Source organism: Mauremys mutica, chromosome 6 (assembly GCF_020497125.1).
Source record: "Mauremys mutica isolate MM-2020 ecotype Southern chromosome 6, ASM2049712v1, whole genome shotgun sequence".
Lineage (NCBI taxonomy): Eukaryota > Metazoa > Chordata > Testudines > Geoemydidae > Mauremys > Mauremys mutica.
The window spans coordinates 74,278,929-74,293,705 of NC_059077.1; the positions used below are offsets into that span (position 1 = coordinate 74,278,929).

At 37.3% G+C, this 14,777-nt stretch overlaps 1 protein-coding gene across 7 annotated transcripts in view; it reads left to right on the forward strand.

The window, feature by feature from the left end:
* CSNK1G3 (casein kinase 1 gamma 3) overlaps nt 1-14,777 on the forward strand; it is a 153,962-nt gene that overhangs the window by 67,160 nt on the left and 72,025 nt on the right. For all 7 annotated transcript variants that reach the window (XM_045020930.1, XM_045020933.1, XM_045020932.1 and 4 more), the window contains one exon: nt 14,363-14,511. In XM_045020930.1, coding sequence (XP_044876865.1) covers nt 14,363-14,511 — 149 coding nt within the window. The remainder of the gene's footprint in view (nt 1-14,362; nt 14,512-14,777) is intronic.

A 14,777-nucleotide genomic window follows, 5' to 3' on the forward strand; every position in this document is an offset into this window, starting at 1 on the left:
CTATAGTCAGATGAATTATGTATTAGTGTGACAAATTATGCAGTTACGCCACTGAAATAGTAAAGTGGAGTTGAAATAAAATTATCATTGGCAATTTAGAAATGTTACTTTTATATTTGTGGTGGTATATACAGTTTCATTAGCCTTAAGACCTAAATTGAGACTGAAATGACCATTTTAAAAGGGAGGAAGAACTGTTTAAATGCTTTCTATGACAGGATATTCTCTATAGATCTTAGGCTAATTTGGACTGACTTGAAAACCCAGGAATTGTACAGTTCTGTGTTCTAACTTTTAACCTTGTAGGGGAAAAAATAGACTACAAAACTATTTGGGATCAAGTAAGGATTATTGACAGTTTGGATTGGGCCCTTGGTAGATGCCCAAATTAAACAAGCCATGAAAGAAATTATTATTACAGTTTTAAATAGCCTATAAACCCTTTTGCTTTGAAACATTTTTCTTCTATTCATTTTAATATGCACACTGATTACAAGTATATTGAAGAATTTTTAATTTAAAAAGTAATAATACCTAACTCTTATATAGTGCTTATGCAACTATGTCTGCTAGACAGGGAACCACCTCCTTGGAGTTTCAACATTGTGCTGACAAGTTTGATAGATCCACCTTTTGAATCCCTAGCTACATGTTCCCTCTTCCATCTAGCCATCAAAACAGCCTTTTTATTAGCAATAACATCTGCTAGAAGGGTGATGGAAATACAAGCACTAATGGTAGGACCACCTTTACACTGCATATATGTACAGGGTGACGTTGGGACTTCACCTGAAGTTCTTGCCAAAGGTAGTCTCGGGCTTCCCTCTCAACCAAACAGTATTTCTACCTTTTTTTCCGAGAGCTTTTAAATCTGCAGAAGGGAAGGCTAAACTTCACACCTTAGATGTATTTAGAGTTCTCGCCTACCTTGGCAGAAATAAGCCATTTTAGGTGTCGTCTAGATTCTTTGGAACCTATGGCTATAGGATAAAATGTCAGGCAGTATCAACTCAGAGACTTTCTCATTAGGTTTCTACATATGTTAAGTTTTACTACAAAATAACCAATTTAGACACACTGTTGAGGGTTATAGCCCCTTTACCAGAGCTCAAGCAGATTCTACAGCATCTCTGAGAACTGTTCCAATAATAGAGATATGTCGGACAGTTACCTCAAGTTCAGTACATACGTTTACGCAGCATTACTCTGTAGTAGAAGCATCAAGATCTGGTGCTTATTTTGGTGGGGCTGTCTTGCAATCATGCAGGTACACTCCTAGCACCCCAGTTCTTTTCCATCCCCAATCTAGATCACTGCTTGTGGTCACCAACAGTGGAATATATATATGGATAGGCACTGAACAGAAAAATTACAGTAACTGTGGTTCTTTGAGAAGATGTCCATATATTTTCCATGATCCACCCTCTGTCTCAGCTACTGTGTAGTATTGTAATGCCTGGGTTCTGTACTGGCAAAGGAAGAGGAATAGTTAAGGTTTCTCGTCCTTTATGGCTTTGGTTGGAAGGCCCGAGGATGCTCGAGGCACTGGTGCAGTTCCAATAGACGCTGTTGGCCAAAAGAATCTGAGCTCCAGTGCATAGGGAGCATGCACACTAACAAGTGGAATGTATAGACAACACATCTGCAAGAACCCTGGTTACTGTAGAGTAAGTTTCTCTTCTTTCTACGGAAGTCCTCTGCCTCGACTGAACCTTCAGAATCTGTCTCATCCTGTTTAATCCCCCTCTACCAGAGCTAAATGACACCGCTACCCTTCTTGTAGTCAAGGGCCATATGTGACTGAATGTACTATCTGTAAGTGTAGCTCTCTACTTAGCAACAGAAATTTTCCTCCTTACTCCCACTGTGCATCCTGAGAACAGGCAAGTTAATGAGGAAGGGTTAGTAGTAGGTGCACCTTGAAGGCAGAGGGTGAGTTAGATGCCAAGGAGGGTGGGTATGTATGAGACTGAAAAGGGAATGGAGTGGAGGGTACTGGGGCCTCTGTAGACTTAGGGAGAGACTTGGAGAGGCTCCAAGCTACTGTAATGATCAGGAAATTGGAAGGAGGAGCTGAAAGTTTATAAAAATTGTAGATTATTTTCTAACACAAAAGGTATTATACCCAACATGAGAGAACTCTATTTTGTACCTATTTATAATGGATAAAGATGAATTAATCAGTCACTGGACTGGAAGTTAGTTGTGTAGTGATCAGTGGTTATGACTTGATTACATTGCATATGAGCAACTTGAGGATAGCTCCGTCCAGTAATGCATGTACTTGGTACTTCAAAAGAGAGGACTTTCCAAGGCTGAGGAGATTTATGAGCAGGATTAATTATGAGGCCAAAACTAAGAAAAACGTGAATGAAAATTTGGAGTTCTCGAATAGTTTATGACCTAGCCCAAAAGCCAAAATTTCATAATGAAGCAAGAAGGGCAGCAATGACTGAAAGCCCTTACTGGTTCAGTAGCAAAGAGAAGGCAGGAATTGGAGGTTTAAAAAAAGTAGCAAATAGAAAAAAGAGGAAATAGCAATCAATATAAATTTCAAATTCTGAATTGCAGAAAATTGATAGGGGAAGCTGAAGACCTGAGGGCAAAAATCTCTGAGTGACAAGAATAGGGACAACAAAGAGTTTTTAAAAATGTTAGAAACAAAAGAAATCCTAGCAATGGCATAGGCCTGTTTAATAGATGGGGATGGTAAAATTGTTAATGATGTGGAAAAGGCATAAGTCTTTATTTCTGTTCTGTATTTGGAAAGGAGTAGCATCATGTACTTGTATCACGGGAGTATGAAGAAGTACTTTTGTCTGTTAGTAACTATCCAGGATGCCAACATTTACTAGAGGTAACCATTTTGAAATTAGCAGGTTCAGGTAACTTGCTCCAGAGAGTTCTAAAAGAGTTGGCTGAGGAGATCTGTTCTGCTGATATTAATCTGTAATAAATCTTGGAATACCATGAATATTCCAGAAGAGCGCTAATGTTGTGCTAGTATTCAAAAAGAGTAAGTGGGATGACATGGGTAACTATAGGCTGGTTAGCCTGATATCAGTCCCAGTCAAAATAATGGAAATACTGATATGGGATTCAATTTAAAACTAAACAATAGGAATATATTTTAATGCCAGTCAACATGCTTTTGTGGAAAATAGGTCTTGTCAAACCTGATTTAATTCTTAGAGATTATAAATTTGGTTGATAAAGGTAACTGTATAAATGTATTAGACTTTGGTAACACATTTGACTTAATGCTGCATGAAGTTCTGATTTTGAAAATTAGCAATATACAGTATCAATAAAATACACCAAGTGTAGCACTGGCTAACAGATCCCAAAGTGTTTGTCAGTGAAGAATCCTCATCAAATAAGTATGTTACTAATGAGGCTCTGAAGGCATTTATATTTGGCCCAATACTATCCAACGTTTTCATCAGTGATCTGGAAACATAAAATCACTGCTGATAAAATTTGTGGATTATGTAAAACCTGAGGGAGTGGTAAATAATGACAGAACAGCCATACAACCAAATGCAAAGTTGTACACCTAGGAACAAGGAATGTACCCCATACCTACAGAATGGGGAACTCTGTCCTGGAATGAATGGACTCTGAAAAAGGTTTAGTGGACAAGCAGCTGAACATGAGCTCCTAGTGCGATTCTGTGGCAAAAACAGCGGACGTGATCCTTGAATGTAGAAACAATAGTAGTGAATAGAAGTAGAGAGATGACATGGCATTGGGGAGACCAGTACTAGAATACTGTGTACATTTCTGGTGTCAACATTTTAAAGAGGATGTTGACAAATTTGAGTGGGTGCAGAAAATAGCCACCAACATTATTTGAGGACTGGAGAAATGTTTTACAGTGCGAGACCTAGAATTCAATCTGATTATCTTATAAAAAAGAGGATTGAGAGGTGACTTGATTAGTATATAAGTACCTTCATGCAAAGACAATACTAAAGGGCTTCTTTATTTAGCAGAGAAAGGCATAACAAAAAACAGTGGTTGGGAGCCAGATAAATTCAAATTGGAAACAGGCACAAATATAATAGAGGGAGATTAAACATTGGAACACATTGCCATCTACCCTGGTGGATTCTCCATCTCTTAATGTCTTCAGATCAAGACTGGATGCCTTTCTGGAAGATACGCTTTAGCCAAATGCATGATACTGGACTCAATATAAGAGTAACTGGGTGAAATTTAATGAACGATACAGAGGAGGTAATCTAATTATCTGGTCTTAACTCTGAGAATATGTGAAAAAGGCAGGTGTTATAGGGGAAGCCCAAAAGATGGGTTCAAGTGGTGTAGCGGAGGCAGCTGCTGAAAGGGGTAGTTATCAAAGCTTGCAGCACCGCAAAAGCAAATTACTTGAGATCTGCAGTCGCTCACCAACCAAGTGTCTGGCACAGCGGAATTCAGGGTTAATGATTGACTGTAGTGAACCTGAAAAGGGTTATGTAGGATTTGGAAGACTGATTTTCATGGTTGAGTCTTGAAGTACAGCAAGTAAAAATCAAGAGTATCCCATCTCCATACACAAGAGATGCTTGATGCATTGTCTGACTAAAGGAAAAAAATTGTAATTCTAAAACAACTTGTTAGAGTGACTGCTAGAATTATGTTACAGTTGAGAGTGGGAAAGAAGGTGAGAAAGTAGTCACAATAATGGGTTTTAATACCTCTAACTCATCCCTTTTCACAGCTAAAAACTCTTTGGTGGACCAGCATAAATGTACCAATAAACTTTTCTAAGTACTGATCTTAGACTAGTGATCAGTAAGAAAAATTTCAATTCTGGACTAAACAAATGAAAGATAGTTCATAAATATAATCTGATTTATTTTGACAAGTGTACTGTAATTTAGTTTTAATTTTTGATACTTTACTGTATATTAATATACTACAATATTTTTTGTGCTTATTACAGCTGCCTGCTATTAATCTATGCTGAGAAGTGAGTTGTGACTATCAAGATTGGTGGAGAGTTAAGGGATTATCAAAATAGTGATGATGTAGGGCATATTTTTCCCTTTTATCTGCAAACATTGAGATAACAATACCCCATTGACCTCAACAATAACTTTTACCCATGAGGGCTCTAAACCTCAGCGCAGGTAGTTATTCCAAATGGGAATTCTAAAATAACTTGGGCTATCTTCACTATTTAATCTCAACTTTCCCTATTATAATCCTTTTATCAGTCTCCTTAAATTGAACCTTCAGGGTCAAACAAATAGCTTTCATTCTTGTATTCAGATAACTTTAAAGTATGTAGTGAACAGTTCAAAAAAAGGAAATGTGTAGCTCAAAAGGATTTTTCTTTTTTAAATAAGCTTCAGGAAATTAAATATAAAGAAATTGAAATGTACTAACATGTCAACAATAAACATGAACCAAAACATGATCTGCATTATTGGAGTTAAATGCTTAAACCTTTAAGTCAACAATTATAAACAAGTAAAGAATATTATAAAATAGGCTAAACATAAGTTGAGTATTTAAGAACATTATGTCCAGACATAGTTAATGCTTACTACACATGCAGCACTATGCTTTATAGTCAGTACTCTCTTGTTATAAATACGTAATAAACCAACTTTCCAGAGCAACTGGTTGCTTATGTTCTTTCAGATTCATTATGGTAGGCTGTCTGATCATTTGCTTGCATAATCACTACTATACTTCCTGTGGCACCTTATAGACTAACAGACGTTTTGCAGCATGAGCTTTCGTGGGTGAATACCCACTTCTTCAGATGCACTTCTTGCATCTGAAGAAGTGGGTATTCACCCACGAAAGCTCATGCTGCAAAACGTCTGTTAGTCTATAAGGTGCCACAGGATTCTTTGTTGCTTTTACAGATCCAGACTAACACGGCTACCCCTCTGATACTATACTTCCTGTTTACAAACAAGGATCTCACAAACTTAGAGCTAAGACTACTGAAATAATTGGTGTAATACTTATGCAAAATGCATAGTCAGTATTAGCTATAAGAAGCCCAGAATGTCACCAGATTCAATCATCATTGGGATTTGTGGACTGTTATCATCCATCTTTTAAGTTCTCAACCATTTTGACTTAATGGATTACATGCATGCAACAGCAAGCTGTGTATCTATGCCACGCCGAGAGTCCTAGACCATTGTGATATCAAAGGTAACTCAACCAATAACCACCCTTAAGAACATAAGAATAGACATACTGTGGGTCAGACAAGTGGTTCACCTAGCCTGGAATACTGTCTTCCGATAGTGGCCAGTACCAGGTGCTTCAGAGGGAATGAACAGAACGGCAATTATCGAGTGATCCATCCCGTCATCCAGTCCCAGCTTCTGGCAGTCAGAGGGATGGTGACACCTAGAGCATGGGGCTGCATCACTGACCATCTTGGCTAATAGCCATTAATTGACCTATTCTCCATGAACTTATCTAATCCTTTTTTGAACCCAGTTATACTTTTTTCTTTGACAATGTTCCCAGCAACGAGTTCCACTGGTTGACGTTGTGTTGTGTGAAGTACCTCCTTATGTTTTTTTTTTTTTAACCTGCTGCCTATTAACTTCATTAGGTAATGCCTGGTTCTTGTATTATATGAAGGGAGTAAATAGCACTTCCTTATTCACTTTCTTCACACCATTCATGCTTTTATAGACCTCTATCATATCCCCCTTAGTCATGTCTTCTCTAAGTGATCAGCTCCAGTCTTTTCAATCTCTCCCCATATGGTAGGTGTTCCATCCCCTAATCATTTTTATTACTCTTCTCTGTACTTTTTCTAGTTCTAATATATTTTTTGAGATGGGATGACCAGAACTGCATACAGTATTCAAGGTGTGGATCAGGGCCGCCCTATGTAGTATTATTAGACAGGTGCCCCTATGCTCCACAGCAGCCTGGGCTCGCAGCCTGGGGGGAGGGACGAGGCAGCAAGGATACCGAGCTGCCCGGCTGCCTCACGTTGGTGGAGAGTCACAGTTCCCTGTAGAGACCCCCGTACCCTCTCCCTCATGCAGAATGTGCGGCGCCTGCGCATTCGACTCTTGAATATGGCCCCTGCCTAAGGACACTACAGTGCGCACTGGGTGTGCGGGAGCCAACCCGCTCTTACCTGCTGTTGTGGGCAGTAGGTGAAGCTGCCTCTTGAGGAGGCTGTGGTCTCGCCCATACTCCACCCCTGCTCTGCCCAGGCCCCACCCTCCCCCACTGTCTCCCTTCTCTCTTCTCTTCTCCTCCTCCCTGCTCACCCCCTTCCAGCCAAATCCCTGAATCCAAATAAAGCAAAGGACATTAGAAAGAAATTGCAGAAGAGTGTTTTTTTCCCCAAAAGAAAATGGAACATGTTTTCAACTACATGCCAGATGGTGAAGACTGGACATGCAGAAGGTACCTAATTAAAAACACTAAATTTAGGAATAAAAATGTCAGTCACAGGTATTTTGATATATCCTGAAGTTTGTCAGAGATTTATTTGCAAAAACTTCGTAGTAAGGGCAAGTCAGCTATCCTGCTGAATACATGATACAATTATTCTGTTTTACGTTTTCTTAATCCATATTTCTAAGCTGATTTTATATTTGAAATGTACACTTAAGCCTTCATAAAGTAATCATTGCAGATTACTACATATTTAACTCACTGAAACAAAGACATTATTTTAAATTAATCAGTCACAGAGGTTTAGTGTGTTCATAACAATGTTCATTGCTTTTAGAAAAAGGGAACACTAATTTTCTTTGTGTGACCTCCATAACAATAGACATGTTTATGAAATTTCACCAACTTTTAAAAAAATGTTTCCAAAGATTTTAGGCATAACAAAGGATATTTTAAGGATTTTTTTTAGAGATGTGATTTTATAATCTTAAGCAATCTTGTAATGAAATATTTTAAAGCAAATTTCAAACTAAGGGCCTGTAGACTAACATGTTCTGAGTAAATATTACAGTCATGCACAACTGTTTTTATCAGTAAATTCAGAAACTGACAGTATATACTTAGGGGTTGGCAAATGCCTGTTAAATGGCTTCATACCACTTGAATGGCTCTTTAACAGTGTCACTGTTGTGCTAATAGGTCTGGCAGGCTGGAAGGCTTTTTCACTTTTAACAGGTTTCAGAGTAGCAGCCGTGTTAGTCTGTATCCGCAAAAATACAGGAGTACTTGTGGCACCTTAAAGACTAACAAATTAGCTCACGAAAGCTCATGCTTAAATAAATTTGTTAGTCTTTAAGGTGCCACAAGTACTCCTGTTTTTTTTCCACTTTTAAGTTACTAGATCCCCTCGGGAGGAAGACTCACCAGGCTGCAGCAACTAGCTGTGGGAACCTGCAGCGATAGGAACGGTTGGGGGGAAGGGAAAATGTGGACACTAAGACCCAGGGGTGTCCCAAATTTTTGGGTGCGCTACGCAGCCACTTACACTGTGTAGGGACAGCCCTGGTATGGATGTACAATGGATTTATATAGTGGCATTGGGATATTTTCTGTTTTGTTATCTATCCCTTTCCTAGTGGTTACTAATGTCCCATACTGTGCAGCTAATTTGTGCACAACAATTTTACTGGCTGCATGAAGGAGACTGCATAGATGGTGGATTATTTGGCTTAACTGTCAGACCCATGAAACAGCACAGGGTTTCACGTACTAGTTTTGTAAGCAAGAGAAATCTGACCTCTACATTTAAAAAAAATGAGTCACTTGTAAATTAATAAAACTCATGAACATTAAATTAATTAACTTCAGATTTCCCCAAAATTCAATCCATATCTTTAGAATAAGTGATGCTGATCACAACCAAAATTACACTTGTCTTGTCTAAGAGGGATTTAAAGCCTGTTTTTAACTGGAAAAACGGACACATCCTTATTGTATAGTGTCTGCCAGTGCCTCCATAACATTGTGAAGTAGAAAAAAAGTTATGCACATGTTTTGGCACATCTCCCGTGCATGTCTGCCATTGTTAACTCTGCCTGCATACCTGCCAATGCAGCCAAGCAAATTCCATTCTACAGCTGTTTCCTTCGTAACCAGCATGTAGCTGTAGAAATGAACTACATAACTCTAAAGGAAACCCAAAAAACCTGCTAGTTTCCATAGGATTTTTTACAAGTATTTTGAATGCCTTAAAATATTACAAACAGATTGAAAAAGCAGTATTTATGGGCAACAAAGATGGCAATGGAGATGAACAATTCCTGAGACTTTGGAGTTAACAAATCTCTTGCTTGTGATCCAGTGAGGATAAAAATAGTTCTGTTTTTCACTGTGGTGGTGTACTCAATATTTTTTAACAAGATGTATCTTCAATTCTGAGAAGTGTTAAACTATATTAAGTACTTTGTGGACCATCGGTTTCATTATTCACAACCTTTCTTTTCCCCACCTTCAACCCGTTTGCTTGCAACAGTTTTACCTTGCACTAAACATTCCTCAGCTGAATGATCATTATGGAATGTTCAGTTGCTGCATTTTTTGTTAGAAAAAAGTACTTGATGAGAAAAATGTGTTTTCCAACTTTGCCACTCTTGTATGCACATATACAGAAATAGACAATTCTAAAGGTATGTTGTGTTCCTTGCCAAAAACATGTTTTCCTTGCACGTAAATTTGTCCCACTACAGTTATTCTTTTTTTCTTTTTTTATATCTCCAACTGTCTGTGCCTCCTCTTCCTATAAATCATCTGGCTCTCATTCTTGGATTTCTGCACCTACAGGTCCATTGGATAAGCCAGAAGTTTGGGTTTGGGTTTGGGTTCCAGAAAATGGAAACAGAGCACTTAAAATTTTGAGTTACGATATCCTTTTGCATATATATAAAGCCGTAGACTTGGGTCTGGTCTATAAGCTAAGGGTATGATTTTTTTGTTTGTTTGTTTTGGTCACTGCAGTAGTGTGTGTACAGTTATAATGGTATAAATGTACCTTATGCTGGTATAGCCTATTCCCTTTCCCTTATGTAAATAAGCTATACTGATATAAACACTTACGTATTGGTATAACTGCGTCCGTACTAACTATAGCAATCTAGATAAATTGGTACATTTGTGAGTTGATAAAGCCCTTAATTGTCTTCAGAAGGTGGAACAGCAACCAAACTGGTTTGCTGTTATGGTCTAGCACAGAGGTCGGCAACCGGTGGCTCGCGGCTCGTCAGGGTAAGCACCCTGGCGGGCCGGCCCGGTTTGTTTATCTGCCGCGTCGGCAAGTTCGGCCGATCGCGGCTCCCACTGGCTGCGGTTCGCGGTCCCAGGCCAATGCGGGAGGCAGGAAGCCGCGGCCAGAACATCCCTCGGCTCGCGCCGCTTCCTGCCTCCCGCATTGGCCTGGGACCGCGAACCGCGGCCAGTGGGAGCCGCGATCGGCCGAACTTGCCGACGCGGCAGATAAACAAACCGGGCCGGCCCGCCAGGGTGCTTACCCTGGCGAGCCGCGAGCCACCGGTTGCCGACCCCTGGTCTAGCAAAATGGTTCTCACTACAACCACCAGTAACAAGCAAAAAAGGAGGAAAGATGCTTTCAATGGGGCACATATGAAGGGTGGCAGCTGCTTCTACTGCTACTTTTGTGGCACCCACAGTCAGCTACTACCCACCCACGCCCACATGCAAGGGCCTGCTACAAGGCTAAAGACATTTAAGTGTTAGACCACCTGCAAAGGATTGCTGGATTTTAGTAGCAGGACAGCTATTTGTGGGTTCTGGGTCAGAAAAGATGGGTGCATAGTTAAGACACCTAAACAACCTTAATTCTATCTCGTAGTGACATCACGAGGAAAAAATATGAACACTATCTAATGTGCCTTTAAAAATCAGTTTAATTCTAGATCACAAGCACTAATATGCAGCAGTCATAATTGTATGGTTATTGTGTGACGTCACTACAGGGCAGATTTAAGATTGCTTTGATGTTAACAGCATTTTTATACCTTCACATGTTTGGATTTCTTTTGAGTTTATCCTTACCTCTTAAATTTCATGGATTTATAATATTTGTTCTTGGGATAATTACATAATCCCTTTAATGGATTTTTACCTCTAATTACTGATATGTACTCTCAACTGTAGCTCCATCTTTATGTAGATTTGTCTGTGAAGATGGTAAAATTTTCCAGGAACACTATCTCTCGTAAGCCACATGTTGGTCTGAATTTTTTACTTACTGTTGAAAGTATTACTTAAGAGTACCATAACTGAATGATTATAAAGAAAAACTTTTATCACTTTGTGTGTATTACAGTATTTCATGCATGATGTTTCATAGTTTCCTATGTGTAGTCAATTAGTCATTTTTATGCTTTTTATGAGTCTTTAACAGTGACCGACAAGAAAAAACATTAAACAAAATACGAAAATGTTACTATAAAATCACAAAAATTAGTAACAGAATTTGTGAGCATTTATAGTACATGCGTTAAAGTAATTTTTTAAAAAGGAATCTTCAAGTAGATTTCAAGTAGACATGAGTGTCCCTTCCCCAGACATGTTTGTTGTACCCAGCTGATGATCTCTAAGGAGATATATGACCATGGCTGCATTATTGCTCTGGATAAATCATACTAAGCTAGAAAACATATTGTTTTTTGAGAATATTAGATATATAGATATTTTTAATCAAAATTAGATATTTTGTATTCTTGTATGCCAGTACTCAGAATGCTTTTTCATCTAACAGCTTTTTAATATGGTCCTGGTGTCTGAGATTTGGGATCAAAACAATAAATTTGGGTGTATTCTACGTAATACTTAAGTGAGAATAATGGAGGACTTTCTTCACTTCTAGTCTCAATGTCTTGACAAAGACTATGTTAAACATCCCATAAAGAGTTAAGTTGAAATGCCAATAGACATTTCTTACCAAATTTACCACTCAAACAAAGAAAGAATTGGAAAACGATTAGGTGCAGTGCATTTTGAATACAGTCTAGGTTAACATAAAAATAGTCCTATTAGCATCCCAGTTCTTGAGTTTGGCAACATGTGCTCTAATTGTAGATCCCAGGAAGATCTCCAAGAAGTGCAAAGGATCACATTATTCCATTACCATCCATAGAGTCTATGTACTATTCTTAGTGCCAATAAATTGAAAAGAGATATGAACGAGAGAGAGAGAACAATATAAAGATGCCAAATAAGCTGTAATTACAGTTCTGTAAGGGAGAGTGAACACCATTTTAAAGTATTAAAAAGCGGTTACAGTCTTCATTTGATTTCTAAATTTATTCTATCAAATGTTTCCATTCAGAAAGTACATTGATTAAGTAGTTAATTCTTACGTGAATCAGTAATTTAAGGTATTCATGTGGCCAATGGAAGGTAGTCATGTCTACACTGCAAACTTCTGCTGGCAAAGATATGTCGGTCAGGGGTGTGAAGAAGTGTGATGCCCAGCTGACAAAACTGTGCCAGCAAAAGCCATGATGCCAGCCATTATGTAGTTGACAGTTATACCAGTAAAATAGCAGTTTGCTTATATAAGCTGCATCTACACTAGGAGCGCTTTACTGATATAGTATATTGGTATAGCTATACTGAGAAAGTGCTTTTAGTGTAGACGTGGCCAGTAATGCAAACTCAGTAACAGATTTTCTCAACTCCTCACATAGGGTTTTATTAATGTAATTGTGTTACTTCCAAAAGATACTTTTATGGCTACAGCACTGGATGCTGTTTTGAGAAACGCATATTCCTGTGTATGTTTTCTGTTAATGTTTCTCATTGAGTGAGATGAAGAACTCTAGTAGTCACCAAAATTAATTATTTTGAGAGAGCCTACCTGGCATTAATGGAAAAAAATAATAGGAAAACTGTATGCCTAGATAAATGCACTTTTTTGTTTTTAAGGTATCCTTACACTATTCATTTTCCTACAGATTTTAGAAAAATATTTTACTAAAATGGATTTTTGTAAAACAAATAAGACTTAAGTTAGATACTAAATGTCAAAAGTGAGCAAGATCCATGCAACTAAGACTTTCGTCATGTATATTAAATTCATAACATTGAAGAGATATTGCCAGAACACATTTGACTTTAACTTTAGGTTTTGTAAAAACAAGGTTTGCAAAAGTCAAAATGTTTCCATGAACTTAAATAAAAATAAATCATTGGGAAGGTTTTTCTAACAAATATTTCCATACATATTTGCAATCCACCATTGCTATTTTGTGCTAGTGCGTAAAGAAACCAGAAATGAAATGGACTAGGTATTGGCTTGTTTCTTCCTGTCTAAGCTAAGAGAAATGCAAAATATCAATAGCATAAAGTTTAAAGTTTAGTACTCCAGTTTTAATGATGAAAGATATTAACAGCATAAAAGAAACTTTAAAAAAAATCATGGTTAGGTGTCTAATTCCCATTGTTTTCCATTGAACATCCCACTAGGCACCATACTTTTGAAAATTGGTAGAGGGAAAATAAGCTTTCCTGCTTTTTCAACTCGCAAGTGATTTCTCACTAGTCCAGATGAAGGAAGTGTTCTCTGCACCTGCTAGCTAAACTGAAACCAAAAATAATTAAGGCAAAACCTTTTGTGCACAACAGCAATTGAAAGTACTTAACATTTAGAAAAATTTAAATACTATCATTCACTCTGTTGTAAAGAGTGAAAATAATATAGATATTTAATGCAGTACATGAAATTGTGACCTGTTATAAAGCCTGAGTTGACCTGAGAAATTAAGTATGTTTTTCTCTTGATTTTTTTTTATGTAATTAAAAAGAGCAGCACCCTGTATCTCATTATTATTTGAGGAGGGCTCCTTGACGCAGTACATTTTATTTATGTAAATAATTTTAATAGATTATAATGTTTAGACCTTAACATAGCTTGTCATAATTTCAAATTAAATTTTAAACACACATTATTAAAAAAGGAAAATGTATTTGAATTATATAAAAAATCCAATTTAAGAAAATCTAATTTTTTTGTTTAAAAAAATAGTACTTTTATCCATTCTGAACTAAAGAACAATAGTTGAAATAAAGTACAGTTTCATGAACTGAATCTGCACTTACTGTCTAATGTGTAATGGGTAGCTCTTGATTTTTTTATTTTTTTTTAAAAAAAGCTTTAATTTTTTCAAAATTGTCAAATACCTAGTTTCCAGAAGAAGGTATGAAATGGATACAGCAGGCATAATGAAGTTAACTGCTTTAACACTAATAATTTTTCATACAGCTTTAATATTAGTTCTTTTATCAGACAGATACGTTTTAAAGTGTAGATCCAACTAATAAGCCTTAAAATTAATATTGCTGTAAGCAAGAAATAAGGTATATGTTTACATTTAGGTAAGTACTCTATAACTAATTACATATACATATTTTTTTTCTTTTCCAGACGGTATACCTCAGGTTTACTATTTTGGCCCTTGTGGCAAATATAATGCCATGGTGCTAGAACTACTGGGACCTAGCTTGGAAGACCTGTTTGACCTGTGTGATAGGACATTTTCTCTTAAAACTGTTCTTATGATAGCTATACAGTTGGTAAGTATAAATATATGTGTATTTATATCTATTTAATAATCTGAGCGTGTTTGGTAGACCAGTATGTGGACAGTCTTTGTACTAGATTAAATACTAATTTATCTGATAAGGGATCTATAGTATACAATCTGTTAAATTGTGTTGGCTTTATTGCAATCCTTTTTAAAGGACACCCAAGAATGAAGTATTGCTTAGTTGTCATTTTTTTTATGTGCCATAATTTTTCCCTTAGTCTTTAAGGACAGTTGCATAAATTCAGTATCTGT